Source organism: Phalacrocorax aristotelis, chromosome 1, assembly GCF_949628215.1.
Source record: "Phalacrocorax aristotelis chromosome 1, bGulAri2.1, whole genome shotgun sequence".
NCBI lineage: Eukaryota > Metazoa > Chordata > Aves > Suliformes > Phalacrocoracidae > Phalacrocorax > Phalacrocorax aristotelis.
This window is the reverse complement of record NC_134276.1, coordinates 34509154-34536787: the sequence shown is the minus strand read 5'-3', so window position 1 is coordinate 34536787 and position 27634 is coordinate 34509154. Positions and strand designations below refer to the sequence as shown.

At 40.1% G+C, this 27634-nt stretch overlaps 1 protein-coding gene across 2 annotated transcripts in view; it reads right to left on the bottom strand.

Annotated features, from left to right (window-relative positions):
* Positions 1-24901, bottom strand: part of VWA8 (von Willebrand factor A domain containing 8) — a 195207-nt gene extending 170306 nt beyond the window's left edge. Inside the window, exons 1-4 of one of the 2 annotated variants that reach the window (XM_075087631.1) lie at positions 24670-24901; positions 13090-13167; positions 2335-2465; positions 322-432 (exon numbers count right to left, since the gene is read on the bottom strand). In XM_075087631.1, coding sequence (XP_074943732.1) covers positions 322-432; positions 2335-2465; positions 13090-13167; positions 24670-24811 — 462 coding nt within the window. In that variant the 5' untranslated portion in view covers positions 24812-24901. The remainder of the gene's footprint in view (positions 1-321; positions 433-2334; positions 2466-13089; positions 13168-24669) is intronic. The other variant, XM_075087621.1, reaches the window with a different exon arrangement.
* Between the last annotated feature and the right edge of the window lie 2733 nt (positions 24902-27634).

The window sequence follows — 27634 nt, the reverse complement described above, 5'->3', positions numbered from 1 at the left end:
GAGACACACCAAGAGAAGTGTTTGCCTAACCTGTACAGAATCGATCTCACTCCTCATTACAGAAGCATACCAAAAATAGTCTGCCTACATCAACCCTGTAGTACTCTTAAGAGACACAGTAATCTAGCATTACTAATAAGTAACTAATAAGATAACATTTTCAGTAATAATGAGATCAAGAGCGTTATATGAGACTTTCTAACTGCATTAGAAACATGTCGGTCAGTCTTTAAACCACATACTAATTTTTCATCATATAAACCATGACTTCCTTCAAACTACTTGTAAACGATAATAAGGTGGCATGTGATGGCAACTTGCCTGATCAAGATAAAAAGCACTACCATCTCGGATCTCTCGTCGCTGTTTGAGGTCAGTTTCTGTGGTGTCCCTCGATAGTGCGATATATTCCACCTCCCGCTTTGTTAGCTCCTGCGGACAACAGTCTGAAGTTATTACAAAAATAAGACTATAACCCCAGTAAGTGAACTTCAACAATAGGCCTAGTGGTATAATTGTACAAAAGAGCTCTAGGCACCAGTACAGTGATCTCAAATAACTCTGAACAAAATCTAATATCTCTTATTTTTAAAATGTTTACAGTGTGTTCTGCCTCAAACAAAATGGTTTGAATTTCGGCTCAATAAACTTTTATTTTCCCCAAACCTGTTCTAAAAACATAATAACCAGCTATATATTCTTTCCATTGAACGTCTGTAACATCCTGTAAGTTAATGTTCTGGTTCTGAACTCTGAAAAACAATCGGCATCTGCAAATCATTAATAAAAATCAGAAGTTTTCCATAGAAGATTGAAAACCTTCAACTCTCACTGCTCGGTAACACTTACACTGTGATGCAGCTGTGATTATTACCTGCATATGCTTTGCCAGTACACTGATGAACTATATTGTTCTTATGCTCTTCCCCTTAATGTCATGAGATGCAGTCTGCATCTGCAAAATTATAGACTATTTTTAAAAAAATGAGAACCCTTGGGTTATTGTTTTGTTTGTTTGATTCAATACGAGATATACTTAGAATTTTCTATCTTACAGGGAAGAAAAAGAAAACCCAACCCATGTACTTCTACCTGATGTTCCTGCCCCTTCCATACCTGGGTTATCATGTGTTCTGCTAGGAAAGAGATTGATGCCGAAATGCTCTTGGCCCTTACCCCTCAATTAAAGGTATATTTAACAGATCTCCCATGAGGGGCAGCTTTCAACTACAGGTGTATGAAAAAAAAACAAAATCAAGTGAAGATATAAAACCCCATGAATTATTTCCTTTCCACTTTTTCAGTGTCTATTGGTTACAATGCCACCAATTCCTTTATACTGCAGGTAAATAATTGTACTTTCTTATAATTAAAGGAAAAAACCAGAAGGTGAAATACAGGAGAGTTTTCTTCAATAATTAGGTGTTTCCTAAGTCCTCTTTTGAGGTTATACCAAACTATTCTCATTTATTTTAAGGTACGCATCAAGCTATCAAGTAGTGTATCTGGTTCACTGAACTAAGTCTTTGTTCTTCTTTCCAAAGTTCCAAATCTTGCTTTCTCCTGCATGCTTTACCTCTGAGAGCTAGTCTTTGAATTAGTATCTTTTGATTTTTAAAGAAATGGCTGATCTTTATGACAACTGTTTATACATCTCCATTAGTGATCCTTCTGCCCAGCCAGATTCTAGATAGAGCTCATGGCAGACCAAGTCCTACCCACGTCACCTTTTGGGGCAGACAACCCCATCTTCCTGATCATTTAAGGGCACCGATGATTTAAATGTGAAATTTTGCACATGGTGCTTTCATGGTTCATGGAGATGGAGGTAGGCAACCCTTCCTACATTCCAAGAGAGGATCATAAATGCATCTACTCTTTCAAATCACTCACAATAACTGTTCACAAGTATTACTCAGAACACTCCTCTCCCAAATCCTTTCCTTCTTTTTTTTTTTTAATATACCGAAGCAAAACCGATTTGTTGTCTGTAACAGTAGGCAGATATATTAATCTTCTAACATACATAATGCCTAGAACAAACTGTTTCTCCATTTGTGATAGCATATGGTAACACAGTTTTCCAACTCTTTTCTATCCTCCTCCCCACCCCCCGGAGTTTAAGCAGAAAAGTATGTATTAAAATGTCTGTACTTTCTACTTGTCTATAACAAAAATTGAACTTTGGAAAGCATGTTTATGGAAAAACTTATTTACCTCCTAAGTAACTTGCTGTAAGATTTTCTAGGACTACTTTTTACAATTTGGCTAGCAGAGGAATGACTAAATTACATTAATAACTATGTCTCCAAGAATTTAAACCAACATACTTACCAGGTACTGCATGGCAATAGATCGCCGGAGAGGCCCAGGAGGACCAATAAGAAAGACATCTTGGCCAAGAAGATCTTTCTGCATTATCCATCTTAAATGGTGAACTACAGACTGGGCCAAAGAATCTGTCACTTTGAAAGAAACAGAGATAAGAACACATAATTTTTAAAAGTGTTAGATACCTGGCCATTCACATATTTTTTGTTCTTATCTCCAAAAATGAACCAAAAGACACAAAGATGGCTGTCCTGAAGCTGGATAGCTGAAAATCCATGAATTCCACACACAGTGTATATTAGGCTACTTAATTTACATGTAAGTTTATGTACCTGTCTTACCTATTGCCTTTTTCTCTGCCCAACTTCATCCTTCAGAATAAATATTGTTGATTCTCATTTCACATTAAACTGATCAATGCAAAGACTGTTTTATATTACCCAATGTTGAGTGGACTTCTCAGCATCAGTTAATATTATATAGATACGTTATTAATAACGTGTAAAAGATTCACCCAGCCTATATCCCAATGCTTCTGTAAATAATGATCTTAAAAAAAAAAAATTACTTTGCTTGCATCAGACTAAAATTAATGTTCAGGGATATATTTATTTTCTATTTTCTTAAAAGACAACTGCATTTCTGTTTACTTTTTGACACAATAAAACACAGAATTAAATTATCAAGGAAATGCAAACCTTGCAATATCACTACATCAATACCACACAGCTTCCAAAATCGTAACAAAAAACAACTCAAAGCAGGTCTACTCATTTCTATAAAGAATACCATCCCCTTATGATTTTAAAGAGCAATAACCTTATTATAATTAAATGAAAAACCTTACCACATGTATGCAAATGTTGGCACCACTGGAAAGCACCATGCAGAACACATTGAAGGAGGGGTACCATTCCCGCTGCCGTACATCCCTCTATCCCCAGAATACTCCTTCACATACCCCCCAGCAAACCCTGGCCCTTCCTCAGACACAAGCAAAAAGCACTAGTGCAGGAGGAGAAGGAGAACACAAGCAAGCCAGGAGGGAGATTTATGTATGCATGTATGTATATGGTTGCTTTCAGAACAATCTGACAAGACTGATGACAGGGTTTGAAGCTTGAGCCTTGAGGGTGGTGCCTGGGATGCTGAAGTGCAGTAAGAAAGGAGCAAGAGGCAATGAAATCCTCAATTAATAGCTGGGTATTTACCTTTTTCCAGTGTGATTACTGGTTGCAGTTAGAAGCCAAAATTTTAAAAACCAAGCCTTGGTTCTACATCAGCTTTGCTGAGACAGGGGAGGCAGTACATGCAGGAGAGAGTTAAGGACAGCAAGTAACAGTGCCCCTCAGTTCTGATGGGTTTCAGTTCCCTGTTGAATCTTTGTAAGTCAGAATTAAAATTCATTTTTGTAAGACCATAGAAACAGTATTCAATGACTGTATGAGATTCAAGGAAGATTTTTCAAGCATAAAGGTGGCAAAGGAAAACTTTATCAAAAATTTTAACTGAATGCTTTGGTCTGGCACTGAGGAAAACCATATGAAACCTTCTTCTACTTCCACAGAAATTGTATATCCTTACCATCAATATGAACAAGAATAACATACACACATGGGTGAGCAATCTATGCATCAGGGTTATTAGATTAATTGTAAATGAGCATTTCAGGTTTGCTTTTTTATTTTGTTTTCTAAATAACTGTCATTAGCATGCCCAAGATTAGTTTTCAAATATGGTATGGTAAGATCATATGAACGTAAGACTATTTTCTTCTTTGCTGCAATACTGTTTTCCAAAAGCAATGCACATCACACATACCACACACAACAGGCCAAATGCAAATAAATTCCTCACAGAGAATAACATGTTCTTTCCTATGAGATATTAAAGAAAATTGAGAAAGTTCCTATTACATATATTCTTTGGGAAATAAAGGGTAATACATCACACCAGAAGAACTGCCCTGTCCAAACTTTGCTACTGGACAGGTAAGGTAATTCGAAAAGCACCACACAAATAAGTAGTATTATACAGAAGGTACCATTAAAATTTCAAGACAGAGATCTCACTGAGAGGCATATTCATTATTACTCCTACCTGTTGCATGAACATACCAATGTGGCTCTGGTGTATTTTTATAATAGATATTCTCAAAAAAAAGTTGTTACTTAAAGTAGACAAATAAGCTTTGAAATCTTACTGAAACACTGAATTCTTTCATGTCAGAAGTCATGCATTAGAAGCATGGCAAAAGCAGCTTTGACGCAGCATCACTACAAACGCCTCTGGTGCAATTCACATTAGTATGTGTAGCTATCTTTTTTTATTTTTAGGATGGCCTCAAGAAAAAACTTGGGTCAGACTTAAAAGCAGTACCATAAATAGAAACAGGATTTAAGAATGTTCAGCAGCATCTGCAAGACAAACTGCCATGTAAAAGAGAATATGAGTGTTCAGCATTCAAAAAAAAATCCAAAATCTTGGAACGCCATCCCGCTGCAAACTTTAAGGAATATGTATACAAGGAACTCATATTCTTGTCATTGTGTTTAAACAGTCTAAATTTTCTCCCAAATATTAATCTGCAAAATGCAACTTTAAAAAAAATCTTAGATTTCATAACTTTTCCTTTTTTTTTTTTTGTTTGAGAAAAGGACATGAAAGGCACAATTCCTTATTGACACATTTCCTAGAAAACGGTTTCATTGCTTCACCGTTCACATAATTTTCCTCACATACAGATTACAGCTGGATCAACTATAATACAAGTTTTCAATCACAAAGTCAGCACACTGAACATCTGCAAACTCACTCAAAAGGAAGCCCGTTACAAATAATGCCGAAAATTCAAAGCAAGCATTCCCTAAGGTGAACTGTCACAACATCAGTTCCCACTTGTCAATTCCTTCTATTCTAATGTGTAATATCTATACATTGCTCCAGATATTAAGCCTACTTCAGTTTCCCAGTTATGTTCCTCTAAAATCAGAAGAATACATTTTTTGTACTTGCAGTCTATACTGCATAAACCATTTCCAAAGCACAGTATGCTTCTCAAAAGCAATTTCAGATGCACATACACAGTATCTTGAATATTAATTCTATACATTTATACTACTTTTACTGTGGCATCTGCATTGCAAAGCTTTTATGTTTTCTCTAATGCTACTTGAAAAAATTCCTCTCTGTTCAAGTACTGTATATTAACTTTACTACACGCAGCATATAACCATTTTCTATTGCATTTAGAAGGCAGGGCAAATTACCTGGAAACAGCATCAGTAATATATTACAGCAATTTTTATTAATTATCCCATGAGTCAGATAGCATCTAATGCAAACTGGATTTGCTCAATCTATTTAGTGCCACTCTGTTGATTTGCACTAGTCAAGTAGCTGGCCCTATATTCTTAATCTGCAGGATGGTGCGTAGGAAGCCTCTACAGTGTATTCTCAAAGACGCCATCTGGCACATAGAGGATAGTAGTCAGTCTACAATTTGCTATTCCTATCTATCAAGGATGGCCAGCAAAAGAAATTGCATTCTATTGCTTTGTAATATGTGATAAGTAGGACAACACCTAGCAGAATCTGCACAAACATTTTCTAAAGTGAGCAGTTGAAGCTGAATTGAGAAATCCCCAAATAAGAAAAGAAAATGTTGTAGATAGATTTTGAAGCAAATGCAGTAGCTGCTCTTGTTTGCTCCACAAATCAGCTTTTGATAAAACCAAGACTGAAATGGCTATGCTAGCGTCGGAAATTTTCCAGTTCACTCACACTTGAATTCTTGGCACATGCCTCGGCACACTCACTAAAGCTGTAAGATTCACTGGAGATAGCAGAAAGTATCTGCTGGCAAGTCCTTGTGTCCTGCCTACAGAAGAATTCCCATAAATGAAGGGGACACCATCGTCCCACTGTTCAGATGCAAAGAGTTAAATGACCTGATTCCTAAGAACATATATTCCAGATACGCTACAACATACATTAGAGCTCATGTCCTTGTATGACTCTAGTTTGGTCAATATCGTAACGACTAACAGGCACTTAGAAGTCACCGTCACCAATGTATTTAATTTTCAACAGAATAAAAAAAGACCTCTGCGTACCCTGAACCTTTGCTACATATTCGTGTTCAGAGTCTGAGAATGGCTCCTTCTAGCAGGGAAGGTAAAAGTTCATGAGGGGAAAAAGATCCCCCTCTCCTCCAATTACTAAGGGAGTCCTTTAGCTCTCCAGAGAGTTGCAGTACATCCACCCCAGCGCGCAGCTGCTCTAAAATATGGTTAAGGAAGGAGGCGACAAGAAGGGAGGTCTTTGTCCAAAAACATAAATACGTCTCAAAAAGTTCAAAAGTCTCAGCTCACTGAGACTTATTTCACACTTTGTTCAGACTGGGGGACAATGAAGGAAGAGAGCAAGCCGCCAGCACACCGTGAAGGAGGCAGCATGGCCGAGGTAAAGAAGGAGGCACTCCTATGTGGCCTGCTTTCAGCTGCTTTCGTTTACCACTTCACAAGTAAAACACCGCTGCTCTTCCTATTTTATGCTGATGCACAGAGCACAAGGAGTTTTCAAAGTCTCATAATGTGGTTACATGACAGTTTTCACTGGAACACTATTTTTCCTCATAAATTTTTCATAGAAACGGTCTTCATTCCAACAATTTTTGCTCTTGCGGTGGTAAGGAAACAAGTTGTGAATCTTTGCAGGGGCTTAGAAAAGGGGAAGTTACTTCTTGGATGAACCATAAACTCATTCATCATTAACTCCACCAAGTCAACTGCTTCACAGGAAGGTATAAGATCTACACAGGTAAAACATATTGCTCCATGTGAGTATAAATGAAAAGATAATATAAAGGAATCATGTAGAACGAAACAGCTTTCTGGAAGGAACACCGAATGGGATTCAGAAAACTAAGTTTCTCTTAGTGACATATAAACATAGAATAAATGAAACTATTCTTAGCTGGATGTACAACTCATAGGGAAATACACAGCCAGAGCAGCTCTCTGTAGCTCAGACTCCAACTGGAGGGACATATTGTGTCTGCTTTTGAGCACAACAGCTCAGCCCAGCACAGACAAGTTTGAGAGATTCTAGAAAGGAGCAAGAATTATGAAAATTCTGGAGGACATGGGAAAGTTAAATACATTGGAAACCAGTATAGAAAAGAAACAACCAAAAACTCTAACATCTGTTTTCCAATATGCAAGACAGAATCACAGTGAAGAAAAAGTAATCTGTACATCATGGCTATGCTAGATAGAACAAGCTCCATGGAGCAAAAAGTATGTCTAAAAAGATCTAAATGAGGTATCAGAAAAAGCTTTTTTCACAAAAGAAGCATTAATTACTGGAGCAAAGTGTGCAGGGAGGTCCTGGAATGTGTGTCATCAGCACATTTTAAGAACAAGGAGGACAAACACCTCTCGGGAATGGTTCGGATTCAGCTGACCCTGCTTTGAGGCAGAAGGAACAGAGCAGACAACTCCTTGAGCTCCACCCAGACCTTCGCTGAAGGTTTCCATGTCCCTGAGTCTCCTGGGCCTCACTCTCGGTATAGACAAAATGGGGATAATGGTGTAAAACGTTCAGAGCTCTGCTGACAAAAACCCCACTATTTCAGATGCTGGATTAGCGAAGTAACAGTGAAGTAGCAGATCAGTTTGCAAGCATACATAAAAACCAACTGCTGAAATAATCACCATCTCTGACAACAGACATCTTTCTAAGGAAAGAAGGCTAGGAAAGAAGAAATCTAATGACAAATCTCTTTGTTAGCACAAAATGATTGTCATCCTGCAAATACAACCTGCCCCTGTAACGTGTTGCACTCTGACACCCAGATGTAAAGTTAACAGAAAGAAGAACAAACACACATTCTGGCACAAATCTGAACCTACTTTGAACAAAAACACATGCTTGTCCCTGCTTCAGTATGTGGTGCATACCATTCTGGGAGAAGGACACGAAGGTGTCTTTCTCTTACGGGAATACCAATCTTTCAGGTGAAGAATAAATAACAGGAACTGCAGGCAACAGAACTGCAGGCAGCTCAGGAACTGAGCCTACTACAGAGAAATAACCCAAATTTCCTCAACATTAAAACAATTCCCTTTGAAGCACAGAAATCCATTTAGTGCTACTTTTTTGTGTTTCATATTATACGTGCAAACCTTCTGTTTAATTCCTCATGATAATTAGTCTTCCATATATCTCAGCTGACAAAACTAACAGGATTTATCACTCAACCCCTTGTATACACGCATATCACTTTTGATCACACACTGGGGAGGGTGCTGAGACTCAGGACACCTGGAACAAAATCAGACACTGTTTGAAATTAATCTTCCACAATTCGATGTGTTCGCATGTAACACGACTACAGCCAAACTCCCAAATGCCCTTACACCTTCAGAGAGCAACAGAGCTGATGTGGTGTTGTAAGAGAACATCCCTTTTCCTGCCTTAACGAAGATTTACCATCATTGAACAGAGTCTCCTGGAAGAGATATGTTAGGAATTGTTTTGTCAAGAGTAATAAAGACATCAAGTACCAGGTACACTGTCATTTTCATCAAACTTCCAGAAACCATTAACAAAAGCAGTACACTGACATGAACTCAACATTAAAAATAAAAAATTAACGTGCATTCTCACAATTCATTTTTGAGATCTAAACTATCACGGAAAGCCTTACAAAGTTTCTTCAAACTATAATAGAAGTAACAATCGTCCTTTTCAGGCATGCTGAGATTTTAAAAATGTAGGTTTTATTTTTACTAATAAAAGAACAAGCAGTGCAAAAATAAGTGCCCTGTTTCTACAACGTGTCAGACACAGTTATGACAGAAATCCTATTAACGAAAATCCCTTGAGTATGACTCATTTTTACTCATCACTTATAAAAAGAAAAATAAGAACAATTCAGATTTTATGTACCTTTAATTATCATCTTACAAGAAAAAGCCATTTGCCAACAACTGCAAAACAAATTAATATTTTACATTAACACACAAAATGGAGTACTTCATACGGAACTTGCTAGGTACCTAGCATAAAACCTGAAAAGCAAAGGCATGAAAATGTAAGGTAGTCAGTAGTACCTATCCTATCGGTTTCTGCAAAATGTGACAAGGTTCAATAAAGGAGTTAAAGATCAGTTTAATTTGGTAACACAAAGAAGGAAATATTTTTGTATCAATTATGTGACAAAATGACAAATGTAAACTTTTGTAGGTTCTTAATTCATTTACATTCCTTATCGTGCTACAATTTTTTTTTCAGATTTGTAAGGCTATTTTAAGCCTAGAATAATAATGCTGAGTTCAAAGTTGTAACACCCCTAAAATTTTCTGTAAATTATAGACACACACCTTCAACATCACGACATTTTAACATGGCTTTTATCTGGCAGAATAACCAAAGCAGAGACATTCTATTCTACACAGATGATGAGCTAGAAAACAATATCATATGCAGTACTAATAAATTAACTCTTAACTGCTTCAATTCCCTCCTCTTAGTTCTTACTCCACTGCAAATATTACAATGTGTGAGACCTCTTCAGGGATATTTCCCACTTGAGTAGATGACCAAATTATTTTTAGTCTTAGTTTAAAAGAAATCAGGTAAGTACCTTGGGCATTTAAATGTAATATTACTACAATAAAATTTCAAAATATATATTTCAATTTATAAATTAGGATAAATATGCAATTATGTTCATCTCTTTTACAACAAAACATCTTGCATCTGCAGCAGTCATTCATACAGCAAAACAAAAAGTACTCTTAAAACGAGAAAAAAATGTGTTAAGTAATGCACGTACTCTCCAAATGCCTCACAAAGAGGAGATAATTGACATGAAGCCAATACAGTCTACTTCATTTCACTAAGGGAATATAACTTTGTTCTCCACAGTAACATAACTACAGAACTTAAGCACTAAGGGATAAAAAGAATTTTTAAATTTGAATATCCAAAGAAATTGTGGTCAAGTACTTGAAATCCATTTTTCTGCTATTAAATACATGAGTATTCTACCTTACTTAATTTTAATTAATTTAATATTTAGGTTTATAAACAAGATTTTGTACTTCAAGTAATCCTACTCTGAGTACTGGAATACTTATGAAACACAGTATCCCAAGCAAGACATAGGCTCCTTTCAGTCATGATTATTTAAAAAAGAAACAACTAATAATACACCTAATATGTGCTAATAAACATTACTTTTAGCTGTAGTATCAGATTCTAGCTAAGATCCCATCATTCCGTACAGTTCCATGTTTAACAGCTTTTTTTGCTATCAGATTAGTTTTCAACTACCTTTTCCTTCTTATAATCATTAAGTAGAAAAATCTCTGATTCCTTGAATCTATCAAACGTTTGAATAATTCTCCTACCTTCCCAGTCCAAAGAACTGAAAGAGATGCTGTTATAGCAACTTAGAGCTAGCATTTATCTCACTGAAAAGAGTGACTGACCAAACCGGTTGACCCGAACATGTAACAGTGACTGGCATGGTGTGGAAGAGTGGACGGCAGGGAGGCATTGTTAAAATTAACACATTTGGTAGAGCACAGAAAACCAGAAAGCAAAACAATCTACAGGAAATGTAAATAAGTGAAACAGATCACATTAGTCATTGACATAAACAACTGATGTCCTTACTTCATGATCAAAATGAGAAAATAGGCATACAAAATAAATTATTGAAACAGAAAAATCTACAATTTAAGAACCTATAAAAAATAATAATACAGAGCAGCATTTCTCAAGTCTTTGGCCGCATTCCCAGGGAACTCAGGAGCTATAGGAAGTGTCATTACAGTCCGAAACAGAAACCCTTCCCTCACAGCCTACCCTGTGGCAGCTAGGGTTGACACATGGCATTGGGTATCTTCGGTACCTTAGATCACCAGGTAGGGAAGTGTCACAGCATGATGCCTACTGGGGTATGGGAATTAAGCAGCCCACAGTCCAGATGCAGATCAGTGATCTGGCCTACCAGACTACTGGCAGACTTCACACTAGTCAAAGACTGAATGCAAACAAAATCGTCCTTTCTATATTGCTCTCTGAGAAACCCAATCTAGTTGAAGGTGTCCCTGCGCATTGCAGCAGGGGTTGGACTAGATAACCTCTAAAGATCCCTTCACACCCAAACTATTCTATGATTCTATATTCCTGCTACACCTCTCAAAAGACAAACATTTCAGAAGAAATGTTGCATGTCAGAATAGAGTTAAGAAACAGTCATCTAAACATGTCCATAGTAGCACAGGTCTACTATCCTACAGCTGCTACAAAGTCAGGAATCACAGAAACAGAGAACAGTTGAGGTTGGAAGGGACCTCTGATGTCATCTTGTCCAACCCTCCTGCTCAAGCAGGGCCACCTAAAGCCTGTCTGATGAACTTAAGTACTATTGCCTAAGAATTCAACGATATAAACCTCCACGCAGCAGCTCCTGCCCTTTTTGTTACTGTACCAGTAGTACTCCCTGTACACCTGTAACCTGTACACCTCTTGCCCTCAATATCTCTCTCCCAGCAGTTACCTGCCATCCTGCCAGCTGTGCAGTGGCAAGTGTTGATGTTCTCAGTGCCATCCTTCTAAAAGAACAGTGGCGTCTGCTTTAAAATGTCATGGAATTAATTCAGACATGTTGGAAAGCAAATTCACTTGAAGTGAATGACTACACTCCATTTCCAGCTGTAGAACCTTCCAAGCCCAGCAACGACAGTCACCGGGAGTTCTCCATACTTGACCTTGTCTAAGTGTAGTATAAGACCTACATACCTCTTGGGAATGCCACGTGTGCTTTGTTTTGATCTAGAAATTTATCTGGGTGGAAAAATCAGTAGTTGGTGGGGTTTTTTTAATTCAAATTTCAGGTATCCAGCAGTCTACACGTGAAAGTGCTGAACAAATGGCAACTGATCATTTTGGATCCTCAGGAAATAGCTGGCCTGTACTGTGCCAGGAAATGCCACAACGAAAACATAGATTCACTTGCTGATCCACAGTGCAAAAGGCAAGGCTCAAGAAGAAGCATGTATTCTCAACAACCAACCAGGAAATACGGATGGCTGAAAATCTGTGGCATTTATAATAAGGTATCAAAACATAATGTGAACTAATTGAAGTACATATATGCGCATTGTTAATGTGCATAATTGGCTGTGTCTTTTGTAAGTATTTGATAGCATTTTTTAAATTACTATGCAACTGACTTCTCATTAACTTGATGGATTGTAAAGATCTGTATGTTTGCTGACAACAATAATGTGACAATCCAGGAATACTAAATATCACAGTAGAAAAACACCATACATCTGCCATACAGCAGAAAACTCCTAGGACATATAATCATATTGCAATTGAATGATAATTTTAAACTGCCACAGTTTTATGACCAAACAATTTGAGATTACTGTATCATTTTTAAAAGTAATTGCTGCATGAGACCCCTTTGGAACAAATTATTTAAACATACACAAACGATCCTTTTACTGTCCCACTGACCAATGGGCCAAGTTACATTCAAAGTTAAGAGATTCCTATATAACCAGCCGAACCAGAGATAAAGAACTCAGCAAAGACAGCCTTCCCCAAATGGCATGCTTTTTCAAAATATATTTCTTAGATAATTTCAGTAAAGTCAGGGGGATGACTCCAGTGAGTAAAAGTTTTTAAATAAAGCCTTGACACTCATTCAGAAGGAAAGCAGATTCTTACTGTAGTTCTGTGGAACAAGTTCTGGGTTCTTTGGTGTTTTGAGTTTAAACGACACATCTCCAATAGTGACAGTATCACCTGAAAAAGAGAAAAGAAGTCTTTTAGTTCCACACACTTTTAAGTGTTTAATGTCCTTTTATTAAACTTCAAATCATAGGCCTGCTGCGGTAAGACTGACTGTGTGTTCACAAACCAGCCTCTAATGCGTTTGAGAACTATTAGTTTACTAATTAGGCTCTGCTGCTTTTCAAAAGATCAGGTACCAGGACAATTTACATTTAATTAATATTCCTTGACTTTTTTCTTTTGTTGTTGTTGTTATAACCATAACTTACTTTGTTGAGAACTATGGAATTCCAGCTCACTGTAGAGCCCCATTCTACCTACCATCGTTGATTTATTGAAATTAAATCTTTAGCCTGTTTGTCTGCAGAACTGGCAGTGACAAACACTTCTGGGGGTGATGATTTTCCTGAGTTTTCAGGCCGCCTGAAATAGTATTTGTTGGAAGTACAAAATGACATATTCATGTCAGTGGGCCCTTCCTGCACTCTCTGACCATATGGCTGCAGAATCTGGCACCTTTCCAAGGTTTGAGAGGTCTCAAGCACTTCTTGCTCTGGATTTCACCAAAACTAAAGCACCTGGCCATTTCATTTACCAGTCTCTTACTAGGTCTTGCATGTGTTATCCATCTTTCTGCAACCACAGGCTTGAATTAAATTGCAGGTCATGCCCTGTTACTTTCTTGTGGAAATCAGAAGTGAAATCTAGTTTGCAGCCAGGAAATGGGCGAGCACCAAGGCGCCTTTCTGGTCACACAGAAAAACAGCACAACACCCAAAACTGGTGAAGCCAAGAAAATGAGCTGCAGGCTGGTAACAAACGCAAAGTTTATTTTTTTTCAAGAGACCATCTGGGCCATGCAAATGAGTTCACAAGTATTAAGACCATGAAACTAAGATGACTATAGTAAAATGATGTTTTTCCATAACTGTTGCTGAAGATAACACCACCTTCGCTGCCCAGCAGGCACTGTAGTGCGTGCATGAGGATGGAAAGGGTTACGAAGTAAGACTGCTGCACATGGGTGCAGTTTTGCCACAGCACTCTGATTACACTACCTTTCCATGAACTGAGGCCAAGTTTTGGAACTGTTTCTTGTGCTTTTCTCAGAAAACGAGATGCAGAAAGAACACAGCCCACAAACAAGATCCAACTCTACAAATCCTTTTGTAGATCTCCACCTTGTCCTACTCCATCCAAGAGGACCCAGTCTATGGTTGCCTATCTCCAGCACCACGTAAGGATGCAAAGAGTTCTGAAGACAAATGCTGGAACCAGAGAGGGAGATGCTGAAGAGGAAGCTTGTCCAAATTAACAGAAGCAACTAAAACTCCTCCCATGTATACAGCAGCTCTCCTTTCATTCAGCCGTGACTCCAGTTTTACACTCAAACGCAATCCTCTTCCAGCATACCCAGATGTTACTGTTCATCTCACAGGCCTGAGAATCCCCAGGTTCTGACATGACTCACAAAATCCGTGGGAAAGGTTACACATTTAGGACTAGATTTACAGCAGCCAGAGGAACCTACAGCAACAAACAGGAAGCGGTGAAGAAAGGATTATAGCTGACTTCCTCCCAAATTTATAGGCTTAACAGCAATGCTGAGACTGGGATTCACAGCCTGACATACATGCCTGCACATGGGTCTCCATATCGCTCCTGAAGTCCAAATAATCAGTCCCCCATTTTTTCCTTAAAATATTGGCAGAAGAGGGTAAGCTTGTGGTTGTTCCCACATTTTTACACAATACAGTACTTCAGTGGCTTGCCAGAAAGTGGGAGACGTAGGCAACACCAGTACTGCCAGAAAGGCAGCCAGGGGTTCACCCTTGGCCCTAAGGAAAAAGCAGCACCAAGCAGTTCCCACCCTCCCTGCCAGAGCTAAGCACCCTTCTCTGGCAGACCTGTGCAGGAGCCAAGAAATGGAACGGTCCCAAACAGAGATGGGGCTAAGCTAACGATTAGGCAGCAGCCTAGGGCTTTAGCTCATTTCCTGGTCCTCACTGAATTTGCAGTTCAAATGTACCTGAGAATACTGTGCCCTCTTCAGCCTGAAGCATTCAAACTCAGTCCAAAAGACAGTCCTGCAGTGGCTTAGGGGCCTGGTCCCTGTTCTGGGAACTGTGATGTGTCTTAAATTAAGAAGTCACTGGCCACCAGACACTGCAGGGAGTAAAATCTAGGCTTTGGCTCTCCTAGGGTTTTGCCCACTTCTTTTTAAAAAAGTTTTAACGTAAGAAAAACTATTTTACTGTAATCCCCCTTTAATTTTGTTCTGCTGCAGCTCCAATCACTCTTTCTCACAGGGGAACAGCTAAAGGATTGACCAAAATGCCTCCAAGCTGATGAAAACATCCTAGGAGCCCACTGCTTCCTGCAAAAGTTGACACCTCTGTCATTAGCTCAGCTAGGAAGAATTTTAACATTCTAAAAAGAGCAGGTTGCCTGATATATCCTTAGGAAATTAGTGCCAGTTTATTTTCTCACCATTCCCCAGCCAACATGCAATGAGACAGGAGTATGTGACTAATTAGCTCCTAGCTTAAATCACCTCAGCTCAAGTTGTAAATACTCTTTCATGCATACAGTCTTCCAAAACACAGTAGGGACAAGATGCCGAAACAACAAGGTGTCAGACTTTTTCAATACAATGGAATGATATCATCTACAGGAGAGAATTTTAATTACCTACTTTATTGGTACAGTACTGAAAAGTCTTAGTTGATTTCCTGTACTCCATAAAAGAAAAAACAAACCCACAACTGAGTTTTGTCTAGGTGAAATATGGAAAATACATCCCTTCTGGTGGTATTCATGTCAGTCCATAACGTGCTAAACCTTGATCAATATATCTAATTGTGTCCAAAATTCCACAAACATTCTAGTCATCAATAGACCCTACAAACTTTCCAGAAAAATGGGAGGGAGGGAACTGCATGCAAGGTGTGGAGAGAGCTGAGCACAGAAAATCCCTAGCATACAGTCAGCGCATTCAGCTTTTAACAGGTTTGTTGCTGCCTGGAGACAAACGTTGCCTCCAGCTTGCATCTGTCCAAAAAGCAAAAACATCAGCAGTGTTTAACAGAACTTTAAGCAACAATAAACCAAGACAGCAGAGTCTATTTTCCTAGCTAAATGAGCACAAGGGATATTAGCCCACTAACCTTATCACACACTTCCACCTGGGCTATATTTTCTTGTCTCATTTGTTTCTTCTGTACTTGCTTAAAATCTCAGGTTTGGTTACTCTGCTTCTACTGCATTTCCAAACTCTTTGAACAGAGATGTCATCCCGGACAGGCTCTTTCCAATGTTTCACCAGCTGGCAAGGAACTGACAACAGCCGGCTTGGTAAAATGGTGGTGTTAAAGCAGCCAGACTCATAATTTGAGAGCACGTATCCCAAATTATTGGTTTCCACTGCAAATTAAGGAGTAGCCCATCTCACAAGCTACCACCACACTACCGTGGACAAAAGCTATACATGTGGGTTTTGTGATGGAGACTTTGTAGCCTGTATCAGGCTTGCTTAGGCAGGCAGTGAAGATGTGCCCCTCGTTTCTTATCTCCCACATAGAAAACAGTAATCTTAGGTACTACAGCCTTTGAGGAAAACAGTGGGATACAGGCAGTGCTCAGTGTTCAAGAAGAGATATGGCTGCTGAAACAAAACAAGTGCCAAATAAGCCAGAATCCAATAGGTAAGGGGCACATCCCATCCAGGGAGCAGAAAATGTACAGACAAAGCAGTTCATTTAAGAGCCCATGCAACATGGGTCAGAAATCAGCAGCACATAAAGATCATGACCCAATAATGGAACCCTGAAGAGACTTTCTGAAACAAGGAGATATGAAAACAGCCTCAATACATGCAACGAGCTCTTTCTACTGCATCTGGAACAGACAGGTGTGAATTGCACCTCTGGCAAACAGCAATTTGCACACACACACAGAGCTAGCCAGCAACTACAAGACACTGAACCTGATACACAGTCTTCTTTAGAGCTATGTTTTAGACAGAAAACAATATTAATACACACATCTGCTTTTTACAATAACTGACAAGGGTTTTTCAGGTGAGCAGGCCTATTTCTTCCACTCAGTCCACTGAGGGCTACTGAACAGAAAGGCACCACCTGGAGCACCAAGTCCCTGAACTGCAGAGGAGGTAGCCGGAGGATGGGAGAGCACTTTGGCAGGGCACCCCTGCATGAACAGCCTGCGCTTTTATTCTGCCCCAGCGCCTCCTCTCACCGTTCTCCCTTACGGAATAGTAGGACTTGATGGGCCTTTGTTCTGACCCACAGTGGATGCTTTTATCTTATCTCAGTAAGAAGGCTTCTTGAAGATGCAGGTCTATTGTGCACTTGGCGCCTTTGAGCTATCTTCTATTTAAAAGCTAGTACCACACCAACTAGGCCTCGCCTCCTCTCCCCCTCCCAAGAAGAGACCATTCCCTAATCCTACTATTTTTTCCTATATGTTGAGAAAAAAAAAGCCACTGCTGTTTAAATTATTTACAGCAACGTTGGTCATATGTGAAGAGAACAGATTGCATCTCGACTGCAATTTCAGAAGCAGAAAAAAGTTTTATTTCTTCTATTCACCATTTTTCTGGTGAAATAACACATTAAGAAAAAAAGGAAATTACTAAATTTGAAATGGCTGTTTTTAAATGAAGAAATTCTACAGCAAAAGAAAACACCCTGCACAGATCTATACATGTGTTTAGTTTTTTGAGTGCACAATGGAAACAGCTCCAATCTCATGTGTAAATCTTTATATTATATGGTTTTTATAAGACATTACAATGAAACTTAAGGAACATTGAGTTTTCAGGTGGCTGAAATTATTGCCTTTTGGCCTCTTCAGTTCTGAATTTATGTGAGATTAACACACTCCAACAGTCATGTTAGTATATTACACATTCACTTGTACACAGACCATCCATCTGGTCTCAAAAGCCAGTAACAGCAAGAGCATATTAAAAGCGTGAAGGTGCTAAACTCTGCTAACATTAGTTTCTGTGTGATAAGATCACACCTTTTAGAGGAAGATTCAAAATCTGTATTATATTCAAATGTATATTTTGAGGTCTTAATTTCATTCTACTGTGAAGGAGAAAAAAAAAAATGCTTTTAATTGATATTTATCCAATGTTGTTCCATAAGGGCACAGGCGAGAGTGTGAGCCCTCATCCTTGAGGAGCCAACTTATTTTGAAAAAGCAGAAATTACAGTTTCCAGTATTTGGTTTTATTCTTTCCTCAAGTTTTCTGAATACATTATTCAGGGGAAAAAAAAAAATTAAAAGCAGCCTTATCTACACAACTTCTTTAATTTCATAGCAGCTCTTAACGGCCATCTTTATGGCTGCAAACATTACACACAGTCACTGGGTAACACTGTAACCTCTTCTGAATCTTATATTGGTACTGGCAGCGTCGTGAACACATGAGTACAAGGGACAGGAACCCATTCCCTGCACTGCCTAGGTTTGCTGTTTCACCACCACTGCCTTCACATACAGATGAGGTGGAGGCTCAGCTGCTGCCCACAGGACGCTGCGGACTGACAGCTGCTGCTGACTGGAACAGTTGGATGTTTGCACAGCAAAACCATCTCCAATCTAAGCAAAAAAATTCACTTCCCTTAGGTTGCCCTTTTTTTGTGAGCAAAAGAAAGAAAGAAAGTCTTTCCCTCCTACTTCAAATATAAGATTTGAATATTACTTGATTTCTACTCAACATTATTGTTAGACCTTCTGTTTTTTTAATTTTCAGCTTTGAAGCTAATGCTTGATTTTTGAATTGTCTACTTTATGCTAATCATTTCTTTTACTGATTAAAGTCCAAAGTGTCATTAAAACAAAACCTTGGTATTTACTCCAGGAAGTTAACCTTTTCCTCCATTTTTCTTCATTAGTAGATGATCAACATCATGAATGCAGAATCTGACATCCAGTCATGTAGGAAGCCTACAACCATTTCTTAGCAGAGAGCTATTTTCCATCTGGGCCAGTAGCATACCCTGAAGGTAGGAAGTCTGATGTTGCTCAATTACAAAAGTGTTAGGATGTGAAAAGTCAGTTTTAGATATGTTTAATACCCTGATGATTTCACATAGACTTGATATATAAATTTCATAATATCTCTTAGCAATATGCTTTCCATGTCAAAGAAGTGCTAAGCTGCCCATTTCATCAGTTACTAAAACACTTCAGAAATACTGGTCATCATCTCCAACTTCCTGCTCAACATCAGCTTACCACCAAGACGAGATCTGATCAGCTGTGGCTCTGGCTGACTTGAGTCTCAAAAACCTTCAGGGATTATCTTCCACAGCCTTTCTAGCTAACCTTTACCCCTGCTGCACTACTCTCCTAGTAAAAATGTTTGTCCTGTTGTCCACTCTGAGCCTCCCAAGCCCCAGCTGAGGATGACTGCTTCTTGATGTATTATCTGCCACTATTATGTAGAGTTAAACTTAATAATTTTTGTAATTATAATTGCAAGTTGCCAACAGGTTTCTCCTCCCTTAGGCCTCTCCTTGCAATGCTAACAAACCCAGGTCCCTCAGCTTCTCCTACCATCAGGTGCTCCAGGCCTCTAACAATTTTGGTAGCCCTCAAGTAGACTCCACATATTTCTAAATATCTTCCTAGAACTAGGGAACCCAAAACTGGACACCACATTCCAGGCAGAGCCAGTTTCTCCTAGAGATGCACCAGTATTTTCTAGAGAGGAACCTTCCCTTTACCTTTGCCCATGCTCCTCCTAACGTAGCCCAGTCTGCTTGCAGGGCCTATTTGCTATGAGGTGTTGGCTCATATTCAACCAGACATTCACTGCAACCCCACAGCCTTTTCAGCAAAGCTGCTACTCAGCCAGTGCCTCCGCAGCCTGTAGTGACACCCAACAACACTTAAGGCCAGTAGCAGAACTTTATATTTCGTAAACTTTCTGAGGTTTCTGTTGGCCTGGTCCTCAGGTTTATCGAAGTCCTTCTGGACTAAAGATCTGCAGTTTGTCAGAGGGTAGGGATTTTGTCCCTACATAGCAAATAGCACTTTTACACTCCTCTTCTGTTGTCTATCTGTATTTCCACTTTTGTATGCCCCTTTTTTGTGTTTTAGTTCATTGAGAAGTCCCCTGCTTGGCCAAGCAGGCCTCCTGCTGAAATACCAGATCTTCCTGCGCTGTGGAATGGTGCATTCCTGAGCTGTCATTAAGTTTTGTTTAAAAGTCTTCAAGATCTCCTGCACACCTTTCTTCGTCATGGTGTCAAGGATTCTACCTACCGATCTCCTGAATAAGTGAAAGCCTGCAGTCCTTAACTCCAGGATCCTAATTCTGCTGCTCACCTTCCCGGCCTTCCTCCAGATCCACCACTCAGTCGTGTTACAGTCACTGCAATCCAGGCTGCTATGACCAAACCAGCCGCAGATCTTCCCTACTTGTGAGCAGCAGATGAAGTGAAGGGTTACCCCTGACCAGGCTCTCTGGCACCTGCCTTATAAAATTTTTACCAACACAGTCTAGAAACTACCAAGAGTACATGTGCAATGCCAGACTGCCCTCCTAGCAGATGCCTGGATGGCTGAAATCCCCCATGAGCATGAGGGCCCATGAGTGGGAGGCTTCTGCTAGCTGTCTGTAGAAAGCAATATCCACTACCTCCTCTCAGTCATACGGTAACAGATGTCCACCACATCCCCAGCTGCTCCCCTTCAAATCTTCCATGGCTGGTGCTACTTACGTGAAAAATTATCTCATAGTGTTTTAAAACTCTATGAAGATTCCTGAAGCACGGTTTACCCAGTACAGAAAAGCCAGACCATCACCCTATTCTACCCTGAGCTTAGGTATCAAATGCGTTAGTATAATTTCAATAATTTATTACAACTAAAAAGAAACTAAAACTGAAAATCAGTAGAATTGTTTTTAACACTTCCCATTTACTGAAAAGGTAACCAAAATAGACAAAACAGCTTTAAAATTCACTATGGCATCTCCTGCGCAACTATCCTGAGTCCCTGAGTTTGCCAAGCAGGTTCAGCTTCAGCCTTATGTATTAAAATGGGCAGAACTTGTGGAACACATCAACACCTATCAGGACTGTAACAGCTGCTAAACAGGAAAATTTAAATTTTGAACAACAGCCAAAAATTAAAACTCAGAAGCTATTTACTGACACCTACTCATGGAAACAACCGTGAAACCCTACCAAAGAGCATATAGAAGCTTATCTGCCTGACAGCTCATTCCTTTCTTGCAGCTACATCAGCGTGTCTAATAAAAGACATTATTTTTTTGCCACCAATCTCTTCTCTCTTAAAAGTTAGAATAATTTGAAATAACTCAGGCATAACTCTGCAAACTTTCAAGACAACTGGCTTTAAAAATTCCTGTCTCCATTTGCTGCCTTCTCAGTTGTGCTGACACAACAACTGTTCGTAAGGCCTTGCTATATATCAAATCACTGGAATCGTTTCTGTCACCACAGTTCAGCCCCCTAAGTACGACTAGGAAGGAGGCAATGAAAATAGAGGGAACGTTAAGAGAAAGATGAAAGAATGAAGTCTCTTAAATATGTTTTGCCAGTGAAAAAAATATTGCCAGAACCACACTCCCAGCTGTCAACATGCGAAGTTCAACAAGATAATGACACAGGTAAAGTCGGAAAAGGGAATGTGCCGGAAAGCATTTACATCCATCATCAACCAGTTCTTTAGCCTCTGACAGTGACAGACCTGGAAAAAAAAAAACCCTACCCAAAACCCCTTCTAAACACATGGTCCCATTCATAGTCTTCTTCCAGATTACAAATTTTTACTGCAATTGCTTAGATCCTGCACACTGATGATTAACATTACAGGATTGTGAAGTCTGATACATTTTTCACAACTGACTATGCTACACTCAGCAGATACTCTCGTATGTATTACTGAGACCTTTTCTGCTTCAAACACAGGTTTGACTAGGAACTGGGACTGACCAGTTGGAAAGCGTAGGAAGTGAACAGGGACAGGCAGAGGTTCAGAAAGCACTGAATGAAGCTAGTATATATTTTGGTCTACACAAGTGACAGTGTAACTTGTTTTAAACACATTGAGCAGCAAAGCATGTGAGAGACCTTCCTTTGTGTGTACTATCTGCCTGGCAATGACTTTTGTTTTTCCAGCTCTTCGGTTTTCACCAAATTCAGCATTTGTTCCCACCAACCCCTTAAAGCATCTTTGATATTGTGTATTCCGTCAGGTTTTTTTCAAAAGTTTCATATTACATACAGATAGATGCAAATAATTAAACACCAGTGAACCAAGTTACATAGAACTTCACTTTGTTCGGCTCATACTGTGTTTAAAATAAAAATTCATCACAAATAACTCTGCCATCTATAAAAACTTGATTATTTTCAGTCTTTTGGAAGGAAACATGACACCTGCATTAAAAAATAATCTGATAGTCCTCCTTCCACAACATTTGTTACTGTAAGTGAAGTTTCCCTCATTAAATAAATTGTGCAAACCCAAACCCTTCCTAGATATTCCCATTATCTTTTAGTTACTGAGTGCCTCTGTCTTTCAGTTTCAGATTTCTCTTAAGCTTTACCATTAGATAGCTCTAGCAGTTCCTCCACATCCCCCAGTGCACCAGCAAGCCATATTCACGTTACAAAGATAGAGCTGAAAAGCTAAGCGTGGCTCCTCCGAATCTAACAGGACAAAATCAGGCAACACTTTCTCCTTTACACTTTAAAGGCACCATCACAGACAGTAAATCCGATCTGGCAGGGATATCAGATCCAGATTACTGGGTAGACAACAATTTGCTGTTTACTTGATGTACCTTCCAGCCTTTTCAGAAATATTTTCTCTATCAGTAGGGAAGAGACATGCAACCTCAACACTCCTTGCAGGAAGACTTGCAATTACAGCAGCTGCACAGAAATAGCAAAAACACATATTGCACACAAAATTTCAGACCATTGCTTTGCAACTTCAGTAACCTCAAAGAAGTGATAGAGCCTTCAAGAGGACACGCAATCATCTTGAAAATAAAAACAATTAAAAAACAACAACAAAAAAACCCCAAATAGTATTCCTAATATCAAGGTCCCAAATTCACAGGAACACAGGAAGCAGTACAATGAATAAGATGTCGCAGGTGCTGGAAGGGCAAATATGCCTAATATGAACTCTTAGCCTGCCTTTAATAAACTATAAAATCATCTAGAGCGTTCAGATTTAAATCTTTCTACCAAAATTATTACCATCACTGATTGTAACTGGGAATACTCCTACTATTCATATACAGTGTATTCATGAGTATTGCTAAGTTGCGCTCATTTACATTCCATGACATATGGAAATTATGAACTATTTTTCTAACACTGCCCTCGCTACCATTTCATTTTGCTGAATTTCTTCTTGTTCTTAAAGTTACTGATCCCAATAGAGGGCTGAAAAATGCTGAGCTATGTTCTTCAGGTGCTTGTTTCACACACTGTTAACTTGTTCCCCTTTATTCCTATTTGTTTTAAGATAAATAACCCTACTTTTTTAGTACTTTTCACAAATAAAATATTTTCTATTCAAAAATTCTTGAAGGAACTTTATGGTTTTCAATTCCTCAAAGACTTCCTTCTTGAGAAGCCAAACACATATTTAAAGAAACAAACAGGTCAACTAATAAACAGATTAAGAGAAAATGGAGATAAATGGTATTAAAGGGGTGTAATTAAGAGCTTTAGCGAGTACCCCACCATCAGAATCACTTGCTGTCATTCTATCTCCTTAATTTACAGCTGCTCCTCACTCACTCTGTACTTAGTAGCTCTGTTGCTTTTGGCATTCATCCAGAGAAATGCCAGCTACTACAGGCATATGTCACCGTTTCCAAACGCCACTTCTGCTCTGCACAGGCCTGTCATCTGTCTCAAAAGTCACCAGAGGACAGTCACCAGGACAGTTCAGGTCATCCTCCCTAGCATATGCAAGCCCAAGGTCAACCCCCTCTCTCGTCACATGTCAGCCTTGGCAGCCCCTGACACGGGCATGGCTTTGCCTCGGCGGAAGGACGAAGCCATGCAACGCACAGACAGAAAGCATCATGGCAAGATGGTAACGAGACGCTTGACGGAGAAGAGCGGAGGTTCTCGCAGGTGCAGGCTGCGGGGCTGCTCCTTGCTTCCCTGCGGGGGGAACGCTTCGAAAGAGGAGCTGTGGGAAGCCACACCAAGGGTCCCCGCAAGCCTGTGTCTGGACTCTGCCCTTTCCCCTCACGCAATGCCCACGAGCATGAGAAGAAATGGGGGCGGCAGGTCAAACCGGACAAAGCAGGAGCCCGCAAGGCGTAACCTCCCCGCAGGCCCGCCCCGGGCCGCCTCGCTGAGGGGAGAGCGGGGCTGCCCGCGCCCCCAGGCCGGTGTCAGGGCGTGGGGGTTATCCGGGACGGGGGAGGCTGCGGAGAGGCTGCGGGGAGGCCCGGGCGGCCCCGGGGGTCGTTACCTGAACCATGCAGCGCCCTGAACTCCTCCGGGCGGCCGGACCCGGCCGCGCCGCCGCCCAGCACCTGCCTCAGGAGCAGGCGGACCCTGCGCGCAGCAGGGCCCCCGACCCCGCCGCCCAGGCATAGCGCCCGCCACTGCATGGGCCGCGGGCACACAGCCGCCACCACCGCCGACGCTGCTACCGCCGCCGGGCCGGGCCGAGGAGGGGAAGGGAAACGCCGAGGCACAAAGTCCCACCGGAAACTAGCGCCGGGCCGACCGGCGGCCGGGGCGGGTAGGGGCCGGTGGCGGCGGGCAGAGCTTGTCTGTGCCGCCGGGGGTAGGCGGGGGGGCTCCTTGCTCCCCCGGCTGTGCCAGACGGGGTGTGGGGGCCCGGCCGGAGCGGGGGGCAATGTCGGGGGGAGCCCCGGGCCTCTCAGCGCGGGCCGCCGGCGGGGCCGGTGCCCCCGGTGTGCCCAGCCAGGAGGGCTGGGGCCTCAGCTCCCAAGGCGACGTGGGGTTGGGTTTATTTGTTTTTATATGAAAGAGGCTGAACTCCAAAGCTGGATACGTCTAAAACACCTTGGAAAGCAAGGCGTGGGCAGCAGTGGCCGAGGTAAATTCATGTGCCATCCTGCCTCTGGTTTCTGACATCCTGCTGAATTCGTGGGCCCTTCCGTCCCAGTGCTGCCCTGCAGCCAGTTCTTGAGATTAAGTTTTATACTTAAGAAGTATTCTTACTTGCTCTATACTTAAGAAGAATTTGAACCAAGTTACTCAGGAGTAACGTTTTGCATATGCCTGGCTTAGATGTGAGATTTCTTGTAAAAGATGATGTTATTGAAATAGGTTTCCAAACTGGCTTGTTTCAGCTAGAGTTACTGCTCTTGGATCTACGTAAAAGCTCAGGAGTAAATTTAGGAGTAAAATTTAGAATAATTTCGATCTCAGCACCAGTAAAAAGATGGTGAGGGTGCTTAGCAGGAGGTAGAAGCCAGAGCCAAGTCACCATCTTTTTCACCTATACTTCAGTTTTTAGGTATCTTGGTGTCCATGGGGCTGGGAGAATTTTCCTCCAGTAAATCTATTTCCTGCATGTTTTCACCATTGAACAATTATCCCAGAGGACAACCACTAAAGGGTGAGCTAAGCATCTGTTTAAACATAGGCAACTTAGACTTCTAGGCCCCCAAAAGGTATTATGATTATGAATGTTGATCTAGTCCTAGATGCATTTCTGCAGTTTGGTATTAGGTGCTTCAAACACTTAAGAGAAGTGAGAGTTCACAATCTTCAGCGTTTCCCATTGATGAGTGTTGGGTGCGTATAAATTCTATTCTTAGGACCTAATATAGGTCTCTGAACCTGCTTGCTGGATGTAAGGCAGGCTAAACTAAATTGAAACATCCTTTTATGGGTATTGCCCTAATTTCTTGTAAGCTGAAGACTGTGAATGCTGGAAGCTAAAGATAAGCCAAGTAACAAGAAGGTCTGGCGGAACAGAGTAGAAGGCCAACAGGGCAAAGTAACAGTGGAATCGTTTATTAATATATTTTACCAATCTGGGACATTAAATTAGGAGATTACATTGATCTTCTTGTCGTATCTATAGAAAAAATAATAAACAGTAATATATGGCAACAGATATGCAAGCAATTAAATGCATAACCTGAATACTGAATAGATTTTATGCTGTGCTTGGAATAATGAGACATTTCAAAATTTTATACAGATTCACAGTAATTTCACACTGTGAATGTACAAAGCCTTTTACCTCTGTATGTGTGTATATATATACACCTGTCAAGCTAAATGCCTTAAATTTCAATCCTGAGTCATGTATCTATAAAATGTTTTGCTTTTTAAAACATTGTCTTAAAATTCTGAGTTAGTCAACTTTTCCAAAACTTTAAATTCAGCCTTGAGTTCAGCTTCCAACTTTCCATTTGCAGCAAAAGAAAACTCTATTTACGGGTTTTCAAACCATTGCTGGGAAAGTTATAATGGAAACATTGTTATCTCTGTGCATAATTATGGGGAGGAACATTTTCTTGAATATATACATGTATACATACACACAAACAATTAGAGGCACAGCTTGAATGTTGCATTGGTTTTATGCTATACTGTCATGACAACGCTCAAAATTTAGTATAATTTAATAATGTGAATGCATAGAACCTAGTTTTTCTTGTATATACATGTGTATACCAACACGTGAAATTTTATCTGGCTATACAATACTACATTATTGCTTGAATATGGCATCTCCTTCGCTTGCTAATTATAGATGATGCATATATGCTTTACATATCTGGTACTTGCTCACTCTTCTCTGTGGAAGGCATGATTCCGTCAGCATGATTCCAGTTCAGTGCTGTCATGAAGTGGAAGGATTTAGCAGTCTGCATCTGGTGTGTTTGTGAAGGCTTTCACAGATGAATTACAACACTGGTAATAAACAGCTATTTCATATTTTAATTCCCTGGCTTAACAGCATTCTTATTTGGAACGTGAAGTTTCTTAACAAAAATACTTTTCCTTTGATTAAACAGAGGAGAACTTATTCCAAAGAGTGAGAGCTCAGAAGCATCTCTGTGACTTGACAATTTCCAGACTCTTCTCTCTAGTAGCTGTCAGCTACTTTGCTGTGTAGCTCTAGCTGCAAGACTAAATTAGACCCAGGTGCAGACTATAAAGAACAATGCATCATCTCTGCCTAGTTGTAGGCAGTTCTCCTACACAAGGACAGAGAAGACAGCTGAGATGAAATCCTGACTTCATCTGAAGTTTGTAGGAAACCTCCCATTGAATACAGCGAGGCCTGAATTTTACCCAAATGTTCTGACTGAGCTACAGTAATAGAATTAAGTCTGTCTTAATTTACTGTTGTATCTTTTTCTGGAGGGTAGGTCTAACATTAAACCCTTTTGAAATTATGTCCAGAAAATGTGAAGAGGCAAAAAAAGAAGTCTATCAGAATT